Source organism: Oratosquilla oratoria, chromosome 2, assembly GCF_046742065.1.
Source record: "Oratosquilla oratoria isolate Oo_2021 chromosome 2, ASM4674206v1, whole genome shotgun sequence".
Lineage (NCBI taxonomy): Eukaryota > Metazoa > Arthropoda > Malacostraca > Stomatopoda > Squillidae > Oratosquilla > Oratosquilla oratoria.
In genome coordinates this window covers 245,001-270,263 of record NC_134778.1, presented here as the reverse complement: position 1 = coordinate 270,263, position 25,263 = coordinate 245,001, and the positions used below count along the sequence as shown (strand labels likewise).

The 25,263-nt window shown below is 38.4% G+C and overlaps 1 protein-coding gene across 3 annotated transcripts in view; it reads right to left on the bottom strand.

Annotated features, from left to right (window-relative positions):
- Positions 1-25,263, bottom strand: part of LOC143036742 (solute carrier organic anion transporter family member 4A1-like) — a 332,110-nt gene that overhangs the window by 80,542 nt on the left and 226,305 nt on the right. For 2 of the 3 annotated variants that reach the window (XM_076204433.1, XM_076204450.1), the window contains one exon: positions 19,525-19,844. The exons of the other annotated variant lie outside the window; for it this stretch is intronic. In XM_076204433.1, the coding sequence (XP_076060548.1) occupies positions 19,525-19,844 (320 nt within the window). The remainder of the gene's footprint in view (positions 1-19,524; positions 19,845-25,263) is intronic. 3 annotated transcript variants of the gene reach the window in all.

Here is a 25,263-nt window from a genome sequence, read left to right as displayed (position 1 = left end):
AACTACCAAGGAAAAAACAATTGGAAATATAAAAATAGGAGAAAAGAGGTTGAAAATGATATGTTAATGACATATATAACCCAGAAGGGCAGGAGAAGAAAGCTTATGATAACTACCCAGTAACAATATTATTCATGTACAGAGCATACACAGGGAACTAAATGATGGGGCTAGATTCTCTTACAATAATACTAAATGGCCTTTTTTAAATCATTATGCAAAACAATTGGTAAGAGATACAGTTTTTGGAAATTCTGATTAAATTTATCGGATCAGCTTAGAAAAATAAAACCAGGAGAAATAAGTGCATAACAAAAAAATTCCATAGAATGAATAAAACCAAAGGGAAAATAAAACCTGACAGAAGATAGGGCATGAAGTACAAGAATAAAAGCAAAACAAAGCAAAAAGCACTTGGGATTTGTTAGAACAAATTGGTATGTTCTAAGCAATACTTGTAGTACACTTTCATTTTATAGAGTGTGTCAATAACCTATGCCCACACACCAGACCGACGAGAAGACGTGTCCAGAATTAGCTCCGACATTGGTATTTATTTTCCGGTTATTTATGCATGTATACACTTGTACCCTGTTGCATAGTCTTGACAAATTAAGACTTATATGAAAGCCAGTTGAGAAGTTGACAAGGGGAAGGAAGAGAAGGGAGGAAATAGATTAAAATATAGATGTAAGCTTACCAGGAATTAGTGCTACGATTAACGACATGACGTCATATCGGCTACCGCAGAGATTTTAACGAAAACTCCTACGGGTAAGTTATCTTCTACGTCGTTATTCACAGATCTCGATGAACTGAGAACAATTAAGTTAATACGAGAGTTCAGCACTGTAGCAGCTCACATCTACACTGATAATTCAGTGGCAATATCGTTTACATACAGTTTAATCGTTGCTCCAGTTGTTCCGTCCGATATCTTACCTGTTTTTGTCTCTGGAAACCAAATTGAATGCTGAATACTAATTAATAACAAATATGAGTGCATCAAGAGTGCCTACAACAGCTAGGACAGTGAAAACAAGAGCTTCAAGTATGGAAACTGGACAAGATGGGGACGGGGCAGTTGGAGGGAACGGCTGTCAGCGGACTGAAGGGATACAAGATGGCGTCAGATGTCAAGCGGAAGACAAGTTTGACAACAAAGAGGTCTGCCTAAATTGCAAAGGCCAGATTAGTGATGATGATCATGTACTGGAATGTAATTTATGTGACATGTGGCACCACATAATGTGTGAGGGTATATGTGAACCTGTGTATGAATTTTTGAAGAGGAACGAAGAGGAATCGATCCACTGGTATTGTTCAAAATGTAATGCTGTAGTTGGTCAATTTGTTAAACAGATTACCTCCACATCAAAGAGACAAGACGAGGTCGAAAAACGTATTGATGCCTTGGAAGTTAGGACCAATGAAAAATTCAGTGAAGTGACAGAGGATATTGTTAAGATAAACCAAAATGTGAATATTGAAATCAAGTCAGAAGTGGACATTGTAGTGAAGAAGGAGCTCCATGAATTCAGAGGCGAGATGTATAATGAGATCTGTAAACTAGTGGAAAGGAAAATGACTGAAGGACAAGGGAAGTGGCAGAGAGAAGTGAGGGAGGTGGTATCTACAGAAGTGAAAGAAGACTTTGCTAATTCATACAGTGACATTTTGCAAAAATGCGATGGCAGAGCAGGTACTGGGTATGATGACAAGACAATATTGGAAAAGGTGACAAGAGAAGTCCAGGGTAGAATGGACAGGAAGGATAACCTTGTCATTTATGGAGTCCCTTAGGAAATGGTAGGAGGCATGGATCTAGCGATTAGGTCCGAGAAGATTCGCCATGACAGGCTTGTGTTTACCAATTTGTGCAGTGAAATAGGCTTAACTTATTATGATAGTGATATTGAAGAGATAAGAAGGCTAGGCAGGTATGAAGGAGAATCAGAATCTGGAAAATCTAGACCCATACTTATCTCTCTTAGAGGTGGTCTGAAAGATAGAATAATGAGGAACCTGTATATACTTAAAGATGCCAATACAGGAATTTTCAGGAAAGTAGGAGTGTCACATGACATGACCAAGGAGGAAAGGAAGAGAGAAAAAGAGCTGAAAGAGGAGGCCCAAATGAAGAACGAAGAAGAAGCAGCTTCGGGAAACTTCTATGTGATAAGAGGAAGCCCGTGGAAAAGATACCTGTTGAAGGTGAAGAGAAGAGAGGCAACAAGCAGAACTTTGGAAGGAGTTGCAAGAACAGAAACAGTGAGCTGTGGGGACACGGGAGAAGGCCGAATAGATATGTAAGCAAATATGTTGAAGCGTCTAAAAACACTAATGCTAGTGAAGAATCGACAAATAGGGTTAAAAATGTTAAAGTGTTATTTTGTAATGTTGATGTGTTTTCCTATGATAAGATTAATGAACTAAGGACTATCTTAAGTGGAGAGCTAGTACCTCCCCAAGTAATTGCAGTACAAGAAGTTAAGCCAAAGAATTTTAGGTTTGAAAGAGACACAGTAGAGTATGCTATAGAGGGGTATGAAATATTTGGCAAAAATTTGGCAAAGGCGGAGGTTGGTAGGGGAATGTTGCTATACATAGAAAGAGGTGTTCAGTATGACATTGTGGAATTCAAGGAGGAAGCTACTGAATATATTGCAGCAAAAATTAAAGGAAAAACGGGTGTAGGGGATGTGTTAACTGTGTCTATATATCGAAGTCCGAATAGTGAGGCAGAAAACAATGGGAAAATTATGTCACTGATGCAAGAAATAGCAGACAACATCAAACATAAAGTAATAGTGGGAGATCTTAATTTACCAAATATAGAGTGGAAGAACATGACCTGCAAAACTGGTGATGATGACCTAAGTCTAAGGTTTATTGAGAAAATGCGAGATTGCTACTTTATACAACATGTCGCTGGGAATTACTAGATTCAGAGGTTCAGATGCAGGCAACATACTTGACTTGATCATTACTGATGACAACATGATCGTGGAGGATATTGAGATAAGAAATCCACTTGGTAGGAGTGATCATGGATGTGTAATTTTCAGATGCAACATGGAACCACAGGTAAAAAATTGTAAGGGACTTGTGTACCTTTTTGAAAAGGCGGATTATTGCAAGCTAAACGGAATATTGAATATTAATTGGGATGAGTATTTGGATACCGATGATATCGAGGACATGTGGTGCAGATTTAAAAGTAAACTACAAGAGTCAATAGACAAATGTATTCCAAGGAGAGAATTTAAAAGCAGTGGGGAATTAAGGAAGAGAACAAATCATAATTTGCCAATGAATAGAAAGCTGTGGGCAAAGATTAAGAAAAAACAAAGATTTTGGATGCGATTGAAAAAAATGAAGGAAGGTAGAGAAATTAATCAGGGCGAGTATGACAAATTATATGAGGAATACAGACGGATTAATAATCAGGTAAGAGCTGAAACTAGGTCTTCTGTTAAGAATGTGGAGAAGACTATTGCGCAAAACATCAAGTCTAACCCAAAGATATTTTGGAAATATGTCCAGTCTAAAACAAAAGCTTCAATCAGTATATGTAATCTGTATAAAGATTTGAATAAAACTTCTAAAACTAAAGATGACAATGAAAAGGCAACAGTACTTGCAGACTTTTTTAGCTCAGTGTTTACCAAGGAACCAGAAGGTTTAATACCAGAGGTGGAGGTCAAGGATATTCCAATGTTATCACAGATTGAATTCTCTAGCAAGGATATTATCAGTGTTATAGATAAACTACAAAGGAATAAATCCCCTGGGCCGGAACGGCTTCATCCTCGAATTCTGAAAGAGACGAAAGATGTAATTGCATATCCGCTTTGTAAGATCTTTAATCCATCACTTTCAGGGAAAAAAATACTTTTTTATTTTCCAGAGCCATTTTTGATACTTCCAGAGCCATGTTTTTGCAGGTTCGATTTCCTTCAAACTATTGGAAGGCTGACTCATTACTCATGTGCATGATAAATAACTTTTTTTTAACAAATCAGCCTTTAATTTTGGGGGGAGGGGGATGGGTAGGGGAAGAATAAGATACATGCAAATTTACAGGTTATTATTGTAATGCATTGATACAAACATGTCAAATTAATTAATGGATTTCAATATGATGCAAATTACTGAGTTTCCTTGTTAAGTTAAGATCCACTTGCAGAGTTTTGTAGAATAAAATTAGTAGTTTCTGACTTTCTGCTGCTCTGCATAGTACTATGCAGGTCTTCTATGGTAGCAGTACAAGGTCACTATGTAATTTTCATTACTTGATATTTATCTAGTTATAGCAACCTAATATGTTAAACCTGTTTATATGATTATTTGATTAATCCATTAGCATGTAGTTCTCAACTTCTCATTCTCAATGCTCAGTTTACACTAGCTCTCTTAATCAGTTTTACTCACTCTTTAACTCTTGTACTTTGATTTTTTTATGATTCGATCCAGTTACTGTTATTTAATCAATGGTGCATTGTACATGTAGTCAGCACGTTGATTGGGCAGCTAGCTGCATGCAACCAATGAACTTCCCTGCATACAGGTACCATGCAATTCGCAACTAACGACATTATGTAGCACGATAGTCGTGTAAAGTCTAGTCAACATGTACTAGTATGCGCGTGCATGCAGCTGATATGAAGCTAGGCTAGGTAAGCCATTGAACTCTAGCAGCTATACCGCGTACACATACGTACGTACATCAACAAATTAAAGTTGATTGATGCGTTGCATTTATGATATCAATTGATAATGCAATGATTGATCACGGGTAAGTTGTGTTTGCTCTGATCCTTTCATCAATGGTTATGGGATTCAGGGATTGCCAAATGATGGATAATGCATGAAAAATGTTGAATCTTGCCACGGGAGTGATTTTTTGTGGGGGATCGCTTCCGCTATTGGATTTGCGAGACCGACATTGGAACTTTCCCGAGCGAAATCGCTCGTCGCTCCCTTGTATTTTTTTCACTGATCACTTTTGAGCAAAAGACTACCCATAGATTGGAAATTAGCGAACATCTCGGCAATATACAAAAAAGGTGACAGAAGCGACCCAGGTAATTACAGACCAGTTAGCTTAACATGTGTCATATGCAAGTTATTGGAATCAATAATTAGGAAAAGCATTCTGGAACATCTCAAGGGCAATAAGCTGATTAGTAACAAACAGTATGGATTTGTGGAGGGGCATTCGACGGTACTACAAATGATCACAGTCTTGGACAGATGGACTCAGATTTTAGATGGAGGAGCTGTCAATGTTGCATACTGCGATTTCATGAAGGCCTTCAACACTGTCCCCCACAGAAGGCTAGTTGAGAAGATCAATAGTTATAACATCAGAAGAAACATTTTGTCATGGATAGCAGACTTTCTCAATGATAGAAAACAAAGAGTGATTGTCAATGGAGTCGAGTCAGAATGGAAGGACATGGTCAGCGATGTACCTCAGGGATCTGTGTTGGGTCCGCTACTGTTTGTTTTATATATTAATGACTTGCCAGATTCTGTAATCAACAGCGAATTATTCTTGTATGCAGACGACACTAAAGTATTCAGGAGGATTCATGAAAGCCAGGACTGTGAGAAATTGCAAGAAGATCTCGTGAGGATGAGAAGCTGGTCAGAGAAGTGGCTGATGAGATTTCATCCCAAGAAGTGCTGTGTGATGAGAATCGGGAAATCAAATGTGGACAATAGGAAATATTCTATGGAAGAAGAATTGACAGGAATCAAAGTAGAGAAGGATCTGGGAGTTGTAATTGATGACGAGCTGAAGTTCACAGCACACTTGGCTGAGAAAATCAATAAGGCAAATAGACTAGTCGGGCTAATAAGAAGAACTTTCGTAACATTGAACGAGACCATATTCAAGTCATTATACACTGCACTAGTCCGACCACATTTGGAATACGCTAATCAGGTATGGTGTCCATACAAGAAAAAGGACATTGAGGCTGTGGAAGCAGTTCAAAGAAGAGCAACAAAGTTGGTCCCTAGCCTGAAGGATTTGCCTTCTCCTGAACGATTGAGGAAATTAGACCTTCCTACACTATCATACCGTAGATCAAGAGGGGACATGATAGAAACCTTTAAAATTGTGAACAATTTATATGATAGTGAAGTGAGCAGGGAATTATTTATTGAACTTGCCGGTTCAGTGACTCGAGGACACACTAAGAGGATCTACAAGCAGCGCCCAAGATTGGACATCAGGAAATTCACTTTCTGCAATCGTGTTGTGAACAACTGGAATAGTCTTCCTGATCATGTTGTGAATGCAAATTCAGTTGTGAGTTTTGAAAAGAGATTGGATAGTGTATGGAAACATCAAGATCAAATATTCGATTACACAGCTCAAATAAATAACAAACACCTAGACCACAGTGACCACTAGACCCCAGATGACCTAAGTATTAGTTATTTAGAGCCGGAGTCACAGGCTCAATAGCCTCTTCCGGGACCCTTCTATGTCTATGTCTAAAATAATGTATCTAACTTGTCATGTAAAGAACAATTAGTTTTATCTAGAAGTAACAAATCACCATAATTAACCTTTTCACTGGCACACTCAGCCCAAAATGAAAAAAAATTGTGTTATGTTGTGGATATAATTGTTTACAAAGCTTTTGTAGCATCCAGGAGGTATTGTGTGAATGTGCTGCAGTACAGTATTTTGTGTAGGAGCACACTGCAAAATGCTGAATGCATCACATATACTACCATTGCTTTTTTGAGTACCCAAAGACAGCATTTCAGAAGTGAAAACGAAAGAATGAAAAATGAAGATAAAAACAAAAATGAGGCTTTGAAAAAAGAAGTGAAAGAACAAATACAAGCGGTGACAAAGAAAGTTGGAAAAACAATTAAAGAGGCAGATCTCCAAGACATAAAAATCAATGGAAAGGGGAACAAGAAAATAAAAAAAGAACTTTCAAAGAAATAGTACAGTAACAAGTGGAAGAAACTTTTAAAGAAACAATAATTAAAGTAATTCAGGAAAAAGAGAATTGGGTCAGAGACACAGTGGACAAAAAAGTGCATAGTAGTTTATGGTATTAAAGAAAATTATAATGTACCTAGATACCAAAGAGAAAAAGAAGAGAAAGAAATTTCAAAAGAAATTCTGAAACAGATACACGAGGAGGGACAAGTAATAGACAAAGAAATAGAAGTATATTGGATGGGGCAATACTCTAAAGAAAAAAAATATATAGACCACTAAAAATCAAACTAACCATGTCTGGGGTATTGGCTGCATGTTATTGTGGCAAAGTAGCATGCAGCTGATACTTTAGGGTCTATATGGGGAGCCCCTACGGACCAGAGCCACATATCAATTTGTCTGTGACAGAGGAAGTCTCTATTCATAGAGAAATTATGACACTTTTATTATAATGTGACTGTCCCTCCATTATGCTGTCTTCCCACCCCTTGTTACTGTCCTGTACCATTTCTCGGAATATTCATTTCCTTTTTTCACCTACCCTGTGGTGGAGGAAAAGAATACTGCCACCAAGTCTTCCGACTTGAGTTGTATGAGGCGACAAAAAATGGGACTGGGATAGGATTAGGAATCCTACTACCTGTATCCCCAAAGGGAACATTCCTAAAAAAAATAAAGGCATAAGAGGGTCTGGAGTTTTCCAACCAGTGCCCTAAGGTTTGGTTCTTTTAATGTGCATGAACGTGGTACAGATGAGAGTAAAAGGAAAGATAGGCAATATGCTTGTGATAAAAAAGATGGATGTGTTGGCATGGAGTGAAACTAAATTGAGAGGGAGGGGCGAGTGTGAAATTGGGAGTGTAGTTGGGAGGTTCTCAGGAGTGAAGAGAGGACGAGGGGGAGAAGGAGTGGCTATACTAGTAAATGAAGAGATAGGTAAGTGCACAGTAGAGTGGAAGGAGGTTTCTTCAAGGTTAATGTGGTTGAAGATGAAACTGGGAAGGGAGATGTAGGTGTTTGTAAGTGCATATGGGCCTGGTGGTGAATAGATTGTAGAAGAAAGGGAGGCTTTTGGATGGATTTAAATGAGTGAATAGAGGGATTAGGGAGAAATGTCAATGTAGTTGTATTGGGAGACCTTAATACTAGGGTAGCAAATGAACCAATAGATTGAGTGATTGGGAAGTATGGAGTTCCAGGAAAAAAATCATAGTGGAGAGTTGATAGTGGAGATGTGTCTAGAGAGTTGATATCAAATAGTGTTCAGGAGGAAAATCAGGCATAAGTACACATGGGAGAGGATGGTGGATGGAAGGGTGGTAGATAGAGCATTAATGGACTATACAATGGTAACCAGGAGTATACCGTATATACTCCTATAGGTTGATCTCGTGTAAAGGTCGACCCCCCCTTTTTGGCCAAAAAAATTTGGAATTTTCCATATACCTCATGTACAGGTCGAGTGGCTTGTTTTTGTTTTGGTGCTGTGAGCATTCCACTGTCTTAATGCTTTGAAGTGGCATGGCTTGCCTGGTATAGCAATTGATTATTATGGTTTTTTCACTTCATTAATTCTGATGTATTTTGGTGTTTTTTTTTATGTTCACTGATTTTAATATTTAATAAGTTTCACTGAAGTTGCCATTTCAGCAGAGTGAAAAACTTGAACAGATTACCAAGTAATGTACGGTATACGGAATAAACTGGCTAGGCATGTTTTGTTAGAAACAATTTTAACCAACAGTGTCTCATAGTAGTCTTGTAATCTCAACTGTGCGGATGATCCGGCTAATGATAATGTGGAGGAGGAAGATGATGTTGATGTTCCTATGGCTGATGAAGTTGTTGTTGTTGTTGTTGTCGTTCCCTAGACTGTCTTTCCGAGCAGTCCCGTCTCCCCAAGGAATGCCATAGCCGAAACTGGGTTTTCCCACAAATCCTTTATAGAGCGTATGTTGTGTTGTTTGCGTGCATGATTGTGTATAATGCAGTCTTCCATTATGTGTTGTATGGTATGGGGTGAAGTGCCACCCCCAACCCGAAGAGTTGGGGGCCAAACGGCAGCAACTACCCCTGGCCACCGGCTCTACGCAGGTGGCACCGATCCCCAAGTGGCTGATGAAGTTGATCCGTATGACGATACTCTACACAGGAGTGGGAGGAGCTGTTTGGTGGTGAAGATGACGACAGCAAGGAAAACTATTTTGGTGGATTTTAGTTAAAATATTTAGGATTATACTATGTGTCACTGTAACAGTAACAAGTTGGCAATACTGAACACTTTGTTTTCATGATAGTGAGATCCATGCATTGTTTTGGTAATGGTAACAATAATATATACCATATAGAAAGCTAAATTTGGGTAAATTTTTAGTTTCAACCATGGGCGCAATATAGCAATAAAAAATTAATTATCAATTTTGTAAATTACAATGTATCAACTTAATATACAATTTTGTAAGCGGAAATAAAAAACAAAAAGGGTGCTAAAACAGATTTCGTAAGTAACGAAGTCGTGTCGGACGAATGGTACACCATGTTTGTTATGATAGATGCCAACGTCGAAGATATGAAAGGATGATAAATTCGTCTAACCTAAACTAACCTAACCTATGTTTAATAAATCATTACCTGCAAATTAAATGTCATCTGGCTCGTCCTCGTTGTCATTGTCGTGAGAGACGTTGGCAGGCTTTTCAACCATTCTCTCAGCTTGTGGGGTATACAAAGTTCTTGCAGCTTGAAGGAATGCATGTATCTCCGCTACATAACATTCCTTCAAGAAAATGTACCTGGCGAGGTACTGTCGGAAGTACAGAGGCCGTCAATTGACAAACGACAAGATGGCGTCCCGATCCTATGCTACCGACTTCGTTCATTAGCATATTTGCTTGTAGCAAGGTATTTTTTATTTTCACTTCCGCCCACAAAATTGCATATTATGTTGATACATTTTAATTTACAAAATTAATAATTAATTTTCTATTGCTATATTGTGCCCATGGTCGAAACTAAAAAAATACCTATACAGGTAGTTCTCGTTATATGCGGGGGTTCCGTTCCGCGGACCCCGCATATAACGAATTCGCATATATCGAACTATTGAACCTATGGGAAAAAGGGGGATACGTTCTCAACTCGGATTGCGCTGATCCTGAAAACATAATAGGAGGGTTATAGAACAGAGTGAGTGAGCAAAGCTAGCATGATATTCTGCAACATTAACACTCTCTGACATGTAAGTATTAACCTCGGGAAAAGACGCTACCGTAAACATCACTTATTTCGCCACGCGTATTTTCTTCAGCTGTTTGAAAAATCAGTCTGTTTACAATTCACATTTCAGACTGCTTGCTACGCTTAAACTGTCTGTTGATGTGCTCTGGAGATACACAGGCAGGCTTACTGCTTAGAGTTTATCCAGTGCGGAGAATAAACGATAATTCTTGCAGAGAGTGAAAATTGACGAAATTAATAGGGGCAGTAATAAGTATCAAAAATTAATTTGTTTGTGAAAAAAATAATTAATTTGTGTATCAAAAAAGCTTAATTACCTGCAGAAAGACAATGGTTTGGCCTATGAAACAGGAAGGATGCCTAAGACGATGCCGTCTGTACAGCTGCCGGTGTTGTTGCGATAACGCCGCAGTGATGCCAGCTGATGCCTAGCTGATGCAGCCAGTGTTACCACACGGCTTTATGCGCACCAACTTCAAATATATAATAGGTATTTTGAAAAAAATAATCGGCAGCGACTATTTTTTTTTTTTTTTTTTTGTCAAATCGCATATCTTCGAATATATCCCCGCACATATCGAAAAGTGGTGCAAATTCTTGAATCGCATATACGCGAATTCGCATATATCGAGAACTACCTGTATTTGAGAATATCATAGCATTTTATTATTTTTTAAACAACTATGGGTACTATAATAGTATACATGATATAATAAGCTTGCCTGTACTAAGAATTTTAACAAACAGGTAAAACCACAGTATGGGGTTACCGTATCAAGAAGGAATTTCACATGTTTTGGTACATACTGTGTATTTTGTCCCCATTATTTACTGGTAGTAACTAGTAGGTAAATATTTTGATTTCTGAACCTAAAGACAAGGTAAGAGTTCTTCCTAGCCTTTCTTGTCATGTCTGGATTTCAACCTAACAAGATTATTACTTGGGTATAGGTTGACCCCTAGGTTTTGGCCTAAAAAAAAATCCTTAAGATTTCAACCTATTGTCGAGTATATACGGTAGTAGGAAGAGTTAAGGATGTACATGTTCTAAGGAAAGTGGGGGAATATCAGATCATCTTTTGGTGGAAATTAAGTTGAGAAAGAAAAGGAGTATAATAATAAGCTGAGAGAGGAGTGGGAGGGGGTGAAGGATAGTTGTAGAACTAGGAGTGGAGGAGGAATGGGAATGGATCAAGGAGGGGGTAATTAGGTGTGCAAAGATGGTGTGTGGAACAAGGAGTACAGGAGGAAATAAAAGGAAGGGTAGTGAATGGTGGGATGAGGAAGCAAAGAAGGGTGTATAAGAGAAGTACAGTTTCATAGATTGGTTACAAATTAGGACGAGGGAGTCATATGAGAGGTACAAAGTAAAGAGAAATGAAGTAAAACATAAGATAAAGGAGGCAAAGAGGAGCGCAGATGTGAAATAGGGTAAGAATATGACAGAAAATTTTGAAAGTAATAAAAAGATGTTTTGGAAAGAAATTAAGAGAGGAAGAGGAGGTGAATCAAGTAGAGAAAAAAGGTAAAAGGTGCAGATGAAGAGATGATAAAGGAAGAGAAGGCAGTGAGACAAAGGTGGGCAGAGTATTTTAGGGAGTTGCTAAATGTGAATGAGGATAGTGAGGGAAAAGTAGTTGCAGTGCAAAGAGCTAAGAAAATGTCTGTGATGAGTGAGGATAATAGAGGAGAAATAAGGAAAGATGAAGTGAAGGCAGTTGTTAAGATGATGAGAGCAGGTAAGGCACCTGGATTGGATGGTTACCATGCAGAATGTCTAAAAAATGAAGTCCAGTGATGGTGGACAGGCTGATGAGGTTATTTAATGTTTATTTATGAGAGAGTCGAGTGCCAGAGGACTGGAGCAGTGCCTGTATAGTTCCACTTTACAAATGAAAAGGGGACAAGTGTGAGTGTAGTAGTTTCAGAGAGATCAGCTTGTTAAGTGTAGTTGGGAAAGCTTATAGGAGAGTCTTGATTGAGCAGATTAGGAAAGGAACAGAGGGAGTAATTGGTGAGGTACAGTGTGGGTTTCGGACAGGTAGGGGTTGTGTAGATCAGATCTTTGTGGTAAGACAGATATGTGAGAAAGCTGTAGGAAAAGGTAAGGATGTATTTTGGGCTTCTATGGATTTGGAAAAGGCTTATGACAGGGTAGATAGGAAGGCACTGTGGGAGGTATTGCAGATATATGGAATAGGAGGAAAGTTGTTAAGAGCAGTCAAGTGTTTTTATGAGAGTAGTAGATCCTGTGTTAGGATTAGAAATGGAGAGAGCGAGTGGTTTGAGGTAATGGTGGGACTTCGTCAGGGATGTGTTTTGTCACACTGGTTGTTCAATTTATACATGGCTGGGGTGGTGCAAGAGGTGACTGCAAGGGTAGTGGGTCAGGTATTGAAGATGGTTAAAGAAAATGGAGAAAAGTGGGAGATAAGCCAGTTGTTGTTTGCTGATGACACTGCACTTGTAGCAGGATCAGGGGAGGGATTGAGGAAGTTAGAGACAAAGTTTTGGAAGATATGTGACAGAAGTAGATAAATGTGGGTAAAAGTAAGGTGATGAGATGTACAAGGGGTGAAAGTGGCAGCAGACTGGAAGTGAGTATTAAGGGAGAGAGACTGGAGGAAGTGGATAGTCTTAGATACTTGGGTGCAAATGTGGCAGGAAAGGGAGGAATGGGGGTGAAGGTAGAATGTAGATTGAGAAGTAAATACCTTGGTGGATTAAAAAGTGTAATGAGAATTAGACATTTAGGAATGGATGCTAAAAGGAGATTGTATGAAGGAGTAATCGTGCCAACAGCACTGTATGGGGCAGAAACATGGAACATAAGAGTGGAGGAGAGGAGTATGAATGTGTTTCAGATGAAATGTCTGAGAAGTATGATAGGGGTTACTAGGCCAGAGAGAGTGAGAAATGAATAGGTGAGCAGGAGAACAGGGGTGGAAAGGGAGTTTGGAGATAGGGTTGATGAAAGAGTACTGGGTTGGTTTGGACACATGGAAAAAATGAATGAAGAATGATTAGTAAAAGAGGTGTGGAAGGCAGAGGTGAAAGGAGTGAACATGAGGGGGGTCCTAGGATGAGATGGATGGATGGGATAAAAGGGGCATTGGGAAAGAGGGGAACATCTGTTGATGAAGGATGGGAGAGGACAGAAGAAAGGGGTGAATGGAGAATGGTTGTGTATGGATAATGCTGTGATGCATAAGGGGGAGTGGGTGGGGGATGTGGGTGATGGAATATCTATGAGAAATAAATTGATGCAGCTTGAAGGGATTTCTCCTTGTCTGCTCCTTTTCTGGATAAGGGGATGGAGAGCAGGTTCGCCGATTTAATGAAGCAGCCTTGCCATGGATGTGTTGTGTCTTGCGACACTGCTTCTGACACAGGGCAGTGGCGAAGATGCAGGGTTGACCCATCATTCAGGAGGTGCAAAGATAAGAGGGAGGGAAGAGGGAAGAGGGTAGAGGGGAGTGGAGTAGGTAGAGGATGGAATGGGTGGGAGTGGTTTCTATGCCTTTGTTTTTTGGCTACCTTCCGTGTAAGGGGGAAAAAGCCTTTAGTATATGTATGTGCAAAAAGCATTTGATAAAGTACCACACAAAAAGCTACTAAGAAAAATCAAAATAATAGGTGGAGTACAAGGAAAGTTATTGAAATGGATGGAAGATTTTTGAACGAGAGAAAAATGAGGGTGGTACTTGGAGACAAATACTTGACCTGAGAAGAAATGATAAGTGGAGTCCCACAAGGTTCTGTATTGGCTCTGATAATGTTTGCCATATAAATATATATATATATATATATATATATAGTAAACTCTCAATTAACACAAGTTTAACTAATGCATTTTCGATTTAACACAAGTTAATTTTTAAGGAAATTTTTTTAGATAACACAATTTGAATTTGCCAGTAAGAGCACTGAGACAGAGAGCCTCCGCACGGTCAGTCTCCCGCACTCTGTATTGATCTCAGTCTGAAGTTAGCCTGCACTGTATTTACCTAGTTGTATTATACAGGAAGGGAGCTATGCTCGTGGTGACCCATCTTTGTATCTCTCAGCACCAATTTTTTTCTTAAAATCTTGAATAGTGCTTGCACACACTGTTTCTTTGTCTAATTTGTTCCAAGTATCCATCACTCTGTGTGGGAAGCCGTTTTTTTTTCAGATCTTTTCTGTAATTATCTTTTTTAGTTTCTTTTTGTGTCCTCTCGTTTTTCCATTGTCCCATTTCAATAAGTCATTCTTATCTAAGATTTCCATTCCTTTCATTATTCTATAGATAGTTAGTCTCCTTTTCCCTTTCTTTGTTCCAGAGTTGGTAATTCTAATTTGGACAGTCTTTGTTCATATGTCATTTCGGAAAGAGATGGTGCTAGTTTTGTTGCTGCTCTTTGTATTCTTTCTAATTTTTTTATATTCTTTTTGGTACTGGGTGTCCATAGTGTTGCTGCGTACTCAAGTTTAGTTCTTATTAGTGTAGTTAGAATTTTTTTAAATTCCTCACCCAAATAAGCAAATGCCACTTTTATTGACCTCAATAAATTGTAGGTTTCTCCGACTACTTTATTAATATGCTTATCTGGTGTCATGACCTTGCTGATCATCACTCCAAGATCTTTTTCCGAGTTTACTTTTTTTACCTCTTCTTCACCAATTTTGTAATCTTTCAATATTATCCTTTTACTTGTTCCAAATTCCATTATACTACATTTCTTGATGTTGAATTTTACTTCCCACTTTCGAGTCCATTTCCAGATCTCCAAGTCTTGTTGTAATGAGTTGCAATCTTCCTCCGTCTTTACTTTCTTTAGTATTTTTGTGCCATCTGCAAAGAAATTCATATAACACTCTACTCCTTCATCCATGTCATTTATATATATGCCAAACATGATTGGGGCCAGTACTGATCCCTGCGGGACACCACTTATCACTTCTTCCCAGTTTGAGAATTTGTCTCTAATTCTATTGGAGTTTTGTAATCAATTTTATTGACAATCTCAGGCTCTGTCGTACGTATTAAGTCCAGCTTTGAAGGTTCTTCACTACCTCTATATCAAGTATTTTCCCTAATCCACTGGGTCATTGTGTATTTGATGGTCATGTCGAGCAGGACGTTGCCCCAGACTTCCTCTCCACCCTTCACTGTCATTTCTTCCAAACATATTTCTTTAGAATTTAAGTCACCCATAATTACTGTATTTCCTCTGTCTTTCAGTATATTAGCCAATTCATATTTTGTATCTTCTAATAATTTGAAATTATCATTTTCTGTCCAGGATTGTGTTTTGGGGGGCACATACACCACTACAAATTTTCTACTCTTCATATGTTTGCTTTCAACTTGTATCATAATTGATTCTACATTATTTTTCCTTCGGTTATTTTTGTTACATTTAAATCTTTATTAGTCAAAATTAAAACTTCGCCACCCTGTTTATCCTTTCTATTCTTTGTCCAGCATTTGTATAAACCTAGTCCCACAGTGTTGGGTGGTCGAGTATATTTTAATTTAGTTTCCACTATTCCCATTATGTCTGGTTTTTCTAAGGCCAGGTAATCGTTTAATTCATTCATTCCTGAGGTTATTCCATCTATATTAGTATAAGCTATTTTTAATTTCCTTTCTCGCCTTTTTCTGTCTTCTTTGCTTCCATTTTCCTTATATACCATTTTCTCAGCCTCAGGTCCACCACTCTCCAATTTTTTTATTTTCAGTTTCAGTTCTTTTTTCATTTTTTTTTTGTTCACTTCGTTTCTAAGTTTTTTCTTTCTCTTTTTCTTCCTCATTCATTTCTTTTTTTTATCCATATGTTTTTGTAATGTTCACTATTTGCTAATTTCGTTGTTCTGGATAGTATTTCCTCTACAATTGCTTGAGATCTAAGCTTTACTTTCAGTGGCCTGTTTTGTTTTTCTTTAGAGTATCTGCCCATCCTATGGGTTTCCTCGATTTCCCTATCCAAGCCTAATTCTTCTGCTTGTAATTCTTTCAGAATTTCCTTAGCGATCTCTTTCTCTTCCTTTTCCCTCTGATATCTAGGTACATCATGCTTCTCTTTAATGCCATAGATTACAATGCATCTTTTTTTATCCACTGTGTCTCTAAGTTACCTTTCTCTTTAATTACTTGGTTCACTGTTTCCTTGGTATTTTCTTTGACCTGTTGCTCCATTATTTCTTTAAGGGATACTTTTTGACATTCCTGTTCAATTTTCCACTGCTTCTTTATTTCCTGTAAGTCATTTTCTTTTATTTTTTCTTCCACCTTTTCAGTCACTTCTTGCATTTGATTTTTTATCTTTTTTAATGCCTCATTTCTATTTATGTCCTCACATTTTAACCTTTCATTTTATCCCTTTAATTTATTTAATTCATTTCATAAGTCATCTATCTCCCTATTATTCTCCTCATTGGCTTTCCTTAGCATGGATACTTCTTTGCACATTATTTTGTACTCACTTTTGAGCTCTATTAATTCATCCAAAATGTTATTCATATCTCTATTTCGCATTATATTTCTACATCTTGGTTCTCTATCCATTTCTAATCCTCTATGCATAATATTTCCTTCCCCTTCAAACCCCAAAAAGAAGCCTCTTTCAAACCTTTGGTATTCCCTTGGTGTCTGGGCTAGACAGGTCATTTTCTTAATAACACTGAGTGGAGTCTTTATTCTGCTTTCTTCTAGGCATCTCTTCGTTGTTTGTCTCTTAGTGTTTCTTTGCTTTTTTCAATTTTTATGAAAAATAGTATTAAAAAAAATAATAATAAAAATAAATAAATAAAATGGAGATACAAAGACGTTTACATTTTGGTCTCAACGAGTTTTTGCTTTCACTACACCATATCTATGTAAACAACTAGGTCCGCTTTCCAATTGTTCACTCGTGAATCACTAGCTAGCGGCTCAGAGTGTTCGTCCTGCACGTCCTGCTTCGACTGAGTGCGCCAATCTGTGAGTGGAAGTGTCTGTGTTAAAGGTAAGGACCGTGATAATAAGTCATAAAAGCTTGAAAAATTGTTACAGCGAAATGAATAATTTAGTAAGATATTGTAAACTCTCGTTTTCTGCTCTACACCAAAACAAAAAAGAAAACGGTGACACCAACCCACAATTAATGGTAAACTAATTTTCAAATGTATGGACAGTGATTATAAGTCATAAAAGCTTGAAAAATTGTTACAGAGAAATGAATAATTTAGAGATTGTAAGCTCTCGTTTTCTGTTCTACACCAAAACAAAAAAGAAAACAGTGTCACCAACCCACAATTAATGGTAAACTAACTTTTAACGATGAGTGCCTGGGAGTCGGAGGAAGAGACGAGTGAGGCAGAGAGTGGCTGGTGATGAGTGTGTATATAGAATAAATAACTGTGTACTACAAATAAATACAAAGAATGTGTGTTTTTGTTGTTTCTGTAACCTACAAATGTATTAATAATGTGTTTGTTCAAGTTCAGAGTAACAAAATCCCAAAATAGACAAGACTTTCCCAGTGTCCAGGAACCTAACCCTCCCCCCCCCTATTACCATTATTTCCTATGGGAAAAATATGTTTAACTAATGCAATTTTGATTAACACCACTAATTGAGAGTTGACTGTATATATATATATATATATGTATATATATATGTATATGTATATAGATGTGTATATATATATATGTGTATATATATCTGTATATATATACATATATATATATTATATATATATGTATGTATATATATATATATTATATATATAATATATATATATATATATATATATATATATATATATATATATATATATATAAATGACATGGATGAAGGTGTGGAATGTTATATGAACTTCTTTGCAGATGATGCAAAACTACTAAAGAAATTAAGTACAGAGGAAGACTGTGAATCACTACAGAGACACCTGGATAAAGTCTGGGAATGGAGTCAAAAGTGGGATGTGAACTTCAACATCAAGAAATGTATTATAATGGAGTTTGGAAAAAGTAAAAATATATTAGGGCAATATAAAATTGGTATAAAAAAAAGTAAAAAAAGTTAACTCAGAAAGGGACCTAGGAGTAATTATCAGCAAAGACATGTCACCAGACATGTACATCAACAAAATAGTCAGAGAAACCTACAATCAATGAAAGTGGCCTTTGACTACTTGGATGAGGAAATGGTAAAGAAAATATTAGTCACACTGATAAGACCAAGACTGGAGTACACTGCGACACAATGGACACCCAGTACAAAAAAGAACATAAAGAAATTAGAAAGAATCCAAAGAGCAACGACAAAGATGACACCAACACTCTCTAAATTAACATATGAACAAAAAGATTGTCTAAATTGGAACTACCAACCCTGGAACAAAGAGAAAGAGGAGATCTACTGGCCATTTACAGAATTATGAAAGGGATGGAAATCCTTGACACAGAAGATTTATTAAAGTGGGATAAAAGAAAAACAAGAAGACATGAAAAGAAAATCAAAAAGGATAGTTATAGAAGAGATCTGAAAAAGAATAGTTTCCCACACAGAGTGGTAGATATCTAGAACAAATTGGATGAGCCAACACTGTGTGCAAAAAATATACAAGAATTTTAGAACTAGATGCTGAAAGATACAAAGATGGGTCACTACAAGCATAGCTCTCTTCCTGTATAATACAACTAGGTAAAATACAATGATGCACCAATATGAAAACTTTTCTATAGATATATTCTGGTTCATATTGATAGCCCATAACTATGCTGTCTATCCACACGTCTTTCCTGTTGTAAGAGATATTTAAAGAGTCAAGATTAGTCTCAAAGACAAAGAAAAAATCATAATAATACTGAAGGTATTGTCTGTTTTGTTACAGGATATTTGGACTGGTATACATCATGATGTCTTCAGAACTAATACCAAGAGATGGTGCTGTAAGCTGTGTTTTAGAATGCAAATTAGCAGACAATATTTTCATCAAAAAGTCTCTCAAATAGTACTTTTCAAATAAGATATTTGTTTCAAACATGGTTCTCATGAAAACAGAAAACACTACAAAAGAAAAAATGCTAAGTTGTACTTGGGCTTGGTTTACCTTTAGGCTTAACTTCTCTATTCATTGCATTTTCCCCTATGCTTTTAATGTGTTCAAGAAATGTAAGGCACTATCACAGATACTGTCATAATACCTTTCATGAAACAGATTCTAATGAACTAATATAAATGTGGAGCAGCATGTCTGCATAATAAAGGCAAGAAATGAAATGTCCCATGCCTACCTAATGTGTTAATATATCTTCACTTGAGTGATGAGGGAGGTTCTTACCGTAAAGTGCTTGAGAGAGCTGGCAGACTGATTGTGAAGGTGATGAGCATGACGATAAAGAATATGAGAAGGAATACTGGCATAAGGCTGCATGGTGTTGGACATTTCTGACATGTGACTGTCCCTCCAACTGATGAGATTGCTGAAGCAGATGGGGACTGCATCACATGATCTTCTTCCATTTGACTTGAACTCCCACTTTTCAAGCTGAAGCTGTTAATGCTACTTCTGGAAGGAGTGATGGCACCAGTAGCAGTTGTTGCATAGAGTGGTGAGGAAGTGTTGGGTTGTGGAGAGACACAGCTACAGTTGCTATAGACCTGTGAGGGATGCCAACACAAGTGTACTCCAATGACACTGGACTGGGTTTAACCAATACTACTGAAGGGTCATGGTCATTACATTTGTAATACAACAAAATTGTATTGAGTATGGCTTAATCTAGGCAAAAATATTTCATATGGAGGTCTTGGGCTAACTCATAAACTGATGTCATTTCCATATATATTTAACCCCTCCAGCAAGTAGACACATACATACACATACCAATGGCTTTTTCCCCCTTACAAGGGAGGTAGCCAAAAAACAAAGGCATAAAATACACTCCCACCCTTTCCATCCCGACATACAGTGTATACCACTCCCATTCACCCCCTCCCTCCCTCTTATCTTGGCTCCTCCTGGATGACAGGTCATTCCTACACATCGCCCACTGCTCTGGGTCAGAAGCAGTGCAGCAAGACACAGTACATCCACAGCAAGGCCGTTTCATTTCATCGGTAACCCCCCTCTCCACACCCCCATTCAGAAAAATACAAGCTGGGGAAAAATCCTTTTGGGCTGCATCAAAATATCATCAACACATACTCCTTCATTCCCCAATTCCCCATCCACTCCCTTCCATGCATTAGAGCATTATCCATACACAACCATTCTCCATTCACCCCTTTCTTCTGTCCTCTCCCATCCTTCCTCAACAGACATTCCCATCTTTCCCAATACCCCTTTTACCCCATCCATCCATCTAATCCTTGGTTGCCCAATCATGTTCATTCCTTCCACTTCTGTGTTCCACACCTCTTTTACCAAGCTTTCTTTATTCATTCTTTCCATGTGTCCAAACCATCCCAATACTCTTTCATCAACCCTATCTCCAAACTCCCTCTTTACCCCTGTTCTCCTCCTCACCTCCTCATTTCTCACTCTATCCAACCTAGTAACCCCTATTATACTTCTCAGTCACCTCACCTCAAACACATTGAAACTCCTCCTCTTTTCCTCTCATGTTCCATGTTTCTGCCCCATACAGTGCTGTTGGCACAATCACCTCTTCATACAATCTCCTCTTAGCATCCATTTCCAAATGCCTATTTCTCATTACACTTTTTAATCCCCCATGGCATTTACTTGCTTCTCTCAATCTACATTCTACCTTCACCTCCACTCCTCCCTTTCCCGCCATATTCGCACCCATGTATCTAAAACTATCCACTTCCTTCAGTCTCTCTCCAATTTGCTGCCACATTCTCATCACCTTACTTTTACCCACATTTATCTTCAATTTCCTTCTTTCACACACCTTCCCAAACTCTGTCACTAACTTCCTCAATCCCTCCTCTGATCCTGCTACAAGTGCAGTACAGACACTCCTCTACTTACATTCATTCGTTTTACGTTTTTTCGATTTTACGTTTGAACTGACTGTAAAAAAAAAAATGGTATTTTTTTTGAGTGAATTTTTTAGTTTAGCGCGCTCTCCGTAGTTCAAACGATACCTACGCATGACGCTGCGTCCATTGTTTACATGATACAAACGACAGACTGAACGTGCCTTGCCTCCTCCTCCTCCACCATCTCAATTTATGTTGCTTGAATTTAATTTATTTGAAATTAATGTTACAGTAAACTCGCGCTTATCCGAACGCGTTTTAACCGAATAATAGCATTAACCGAATATTTTCTCAATACGGTAGCCATCGCTTCAACCGAATGTATTTGGATCTCAACTGAACATTCAAACACCCCGCCGCCTCTTCCGCCACCCGCAAGCTTCACTAAGTGCTCACACGGTGGCAGCACACTCCATGTTTACACCTAATCGGCTGTTTATACTCTATAGAATATGTTTATGAACTATTATAAGCATTTCCATGTGTATGTTAAGTTTACAGGTACGAATATTGCATACGACATTACCGCATAAAACTCTACGGGAATGAAACATACAAAGTAGGATTAACCGAACATTTCTGTTAATCGGACATTTCTAATCCCCCTTGGAGTTCGGATAAGTGGAAGTTTACTGTATTTTACAATGTTATGTGTATAATTAATGATTTAGGGGTGTTTTATAAGATACGGTAATAGAATTTACGGATGTATAGTACAGTAACAACTTACGTTCATTTTCAACTTACGTTCGGCCGTTCGGAACGCAACTAAAACGTAAGTTGAGGAGCGTCTGTATTGTCGGAAAACAACAACTGGCTTATCTCCCACTTTTTTCCATTTTCTTAAATCATCTCCAATCCCCAGCCAATTTCTGTTGCATTTACCTTCCACAACACCCCATCCATGTATAAATTAAACAGCCAAGACAACATACTACATCCCTGAAGACCTTTACCTCAAACCATTCACTCTCTCCATTTCTAATTTTAACACAAGACTCTACTACTCTCATAAAAACTTTTGACTGCTCTTAACAGCTTTCCTCCTATCCCATATATCTGCAATACCTCCCACAGTGCCTTCCTGTCTACCCTGTCATAAGCCTTTTCCAAATCCATAAAGGCCCAAAAAAATATCTTTACCTTTTCCTACAGCTTTCTCACATATCTGCCTTACCACAAAATGTGATCCATACAACCCCTCCCAATACTACTGATCCCTCTGAAACTACTACAATCACACTTGTCCCCTTTTCCTTTGTAAAGTGGAACTATACAAGTACACCTTCAGTCCTCCAGCACTCTACCCTCTTTTCAACAAACATTAAACCTCACCAGCCAGTCCATCATCACTGTACCTCCCCTTTTTAGACAACTTGCATGTTTGTTCTGGACATTTCTGGGCTTCATTTTCTAGCAGAGGAATGGACTATGAACTGAGAGAGTTAGGTTCTTGTGCAATTTATGAACTGAGAGAGTTAGGTTCTTGTGCAATTTATGAACTGAGAGAGTTAGGTTCTTGTGCAATTGAGATACTCTGTATAGAAACCACCTCTAAAATGAATAAAAATATTCTATGTAAAAATAAATATATAAATGTGTGTGAGGATGGTGAGATGGATAGCTGACATATCTCTGTTGGAGAGGAGACAAAGTGAAGATATAAGAAAAATGTGTGGAATATGTAATATAAAAGAGAAGGCAAGTGAAGCAAGACTGAGATATCTTTGACACTTTAAAAGGAGAGAAGCAGCGCTGGGAGACAAAGAATGAGATGAGACATAACAAGGTGTGACATGAGGAAACTAGTAGTGCAGGAGGAGGATGCAATGGATAGGAACAAATGGAGAAGGATAACTCGAGCAGCAAACCCTGTAATACAGTGGGATTAAGGTCATATAATGAGGTTCAGTGATCAAAAAGCTTAATATACTGGCTAGTTGGAACTGGGAGAGGTAGTCCATGCTGCCAAAGCTACCCAGGCTCCCCCTCCCCCTCCAGTTGCTACAATTGTATGTGTAAGGATGTCTGGTTCCCATAGCAACAGGAGGGGGGGGAGGCGGAGCTTGGGTAGCTTTGGCAGCGCAGACTACCTCTCCCAGTTCCAACTATGGCCAATATATTAAGCTCTTTGATCACTGTACCTCATCACACCACTGAAGATGGTCCTAGGACTAGGACCAAGATGTCTAGTGTTTACACTTACCCTCTTCAACATGGATCCCAGACTTCTTATACATATATATATATATATATATATAATGTATATATACATATATATATAATGTATATATACATATATATACGTATATATACATATATATACGTATATATATATATATATATATATATATATATAATGTATATATGTACACATGGGAGAGGGTGGTGGAGGGAAGGGTGGTAGATCGAGCGCTAATGGATTATGTAGTGGTAAATAGGATTATGATAGGAAGAGTTAAGGATGTACATGTGCTAAGGGGAGAGGGTGGGGGAATATCAGATCATTTTTTGGTGGAAGGTAAGCTGAGAGTGGAGGATAGATGGAGAAAGAGGAAAGGGACAAAAGGTAGGGAGGTTCTTAGTGTGAACTCCTTGAATGAAAAGGAAAAGGAGAAGGAGTACGAAAAGAAGCTGAAGGAGGAGTGGGAGGGAGTAAAGGATGGAGCAGAGATGGGTGTGGAGGAGGAATGGGGATGGTTCAAGGAGGGAGTCTTAAAGTGTGCAAGGATGGTGTGTGGAACAAGAAGGACAGGGGGAAATAGAAGAAAGGGTAGTGAATGGTGGGATGAGGAAACAAAGAAGGTTGTAGAAGAGAAGAAGCGAGCTTTCACAGATTGGTTACAAAAGAGGACGGGGGAGTCATATGAGACGTACAAAGAAAAGAAGAGAGAAGTAAAGCAAAATGTAAAGGAGACAAAGAGGAGAGCAGATGTGAAATGGGGTAAGAGTATGACAGAAAATTTTGAAAGTAATAAAAAGATGTTTTGGAAAGAAATTAAGAGAGGAAGAGGAGGCGAATCAAATAGAGAAGAAAAGGTAAAAGGTGCAGATGGAGAGATGATAATGGAAGAGAAGGCAGTAAGGGGAAGATGGGCAGAATATTTTAGGGAGTTGCTAAATGTGAAGGAGGATAGGGAAGGAAAGATAGCTGCAGTGGGAAATGCGAAGAAAATGAGAGTGATGAGTGAGGAGAATGGAGGAGAAATAAGGAAGGATGAGGTGAAGGCAGTTGTAAAGATGATGAAAGCAGGTAAGGCACCTGGTCTGGATGGATGCCATGCAGAATGTCTGAAAAAGGGAGGTTCAGTGATGGTGGACTGGTTGGTGAGGTTATTTAATGTTTGCTGGAGAGAGGGTAGAGTACCGGAGGACTGGAGAAGTGCCTGTATAGTTCCTCTTTACAAGGGAAAAGGGGACAAGTGTGAATGTAGTAGTTTCAGAGGGATTAGCCTGTTAAGTGTAGTAGGGAAGGCTTATGGGAGGATCTTGATTGAGAGGATTAGGAGAGGAACAGAAGGAGTAATTGGTGAGGAACAGTGTGGATTTAGGACAGGTAGAGGTTGTGTAGATCAGATCTTTGTGGTAAGACAGATATGTGAGAAAGCTATAGGAAAGGGGAAGGATGTTTTGGGGGCTTTTATGGATCTGGAAAAGGCTTATGATAGGGTAGACAGAAAGGTACTGTGGGAGGTTATGCAGATTTATGGGGTAGGAGGAAAGCTTTTGGGAGCTGTCAAGAGTTTTTATGAGAGTAGTAGAGCTTGTGTCAGGATTAGAAATGGAGAGTGTGAGTGGTTTGAAGTAAAGGTGGGACTTCGTCAAGGATGCGTTATGTCGCCCTGGCTGTTCAACTTATACATGGATGGGGTGGTGCGAGAGGTGAATGCTAGGGTAGTGGGTCAGGGATTGGAGATGGTTAAAGAAAATGGAGAAAAGTGGGAGGTGAGCCAGCTGTTGTTTGCGGACGACACTGCGCTTGTGGCAGGGTAGGAGGAGGGATTGAGGAAGCTGGTGGCAGAGTTTGGGAGAGTATGTGATAGAAGAAAGCTAAAGATAAATGTGGGTA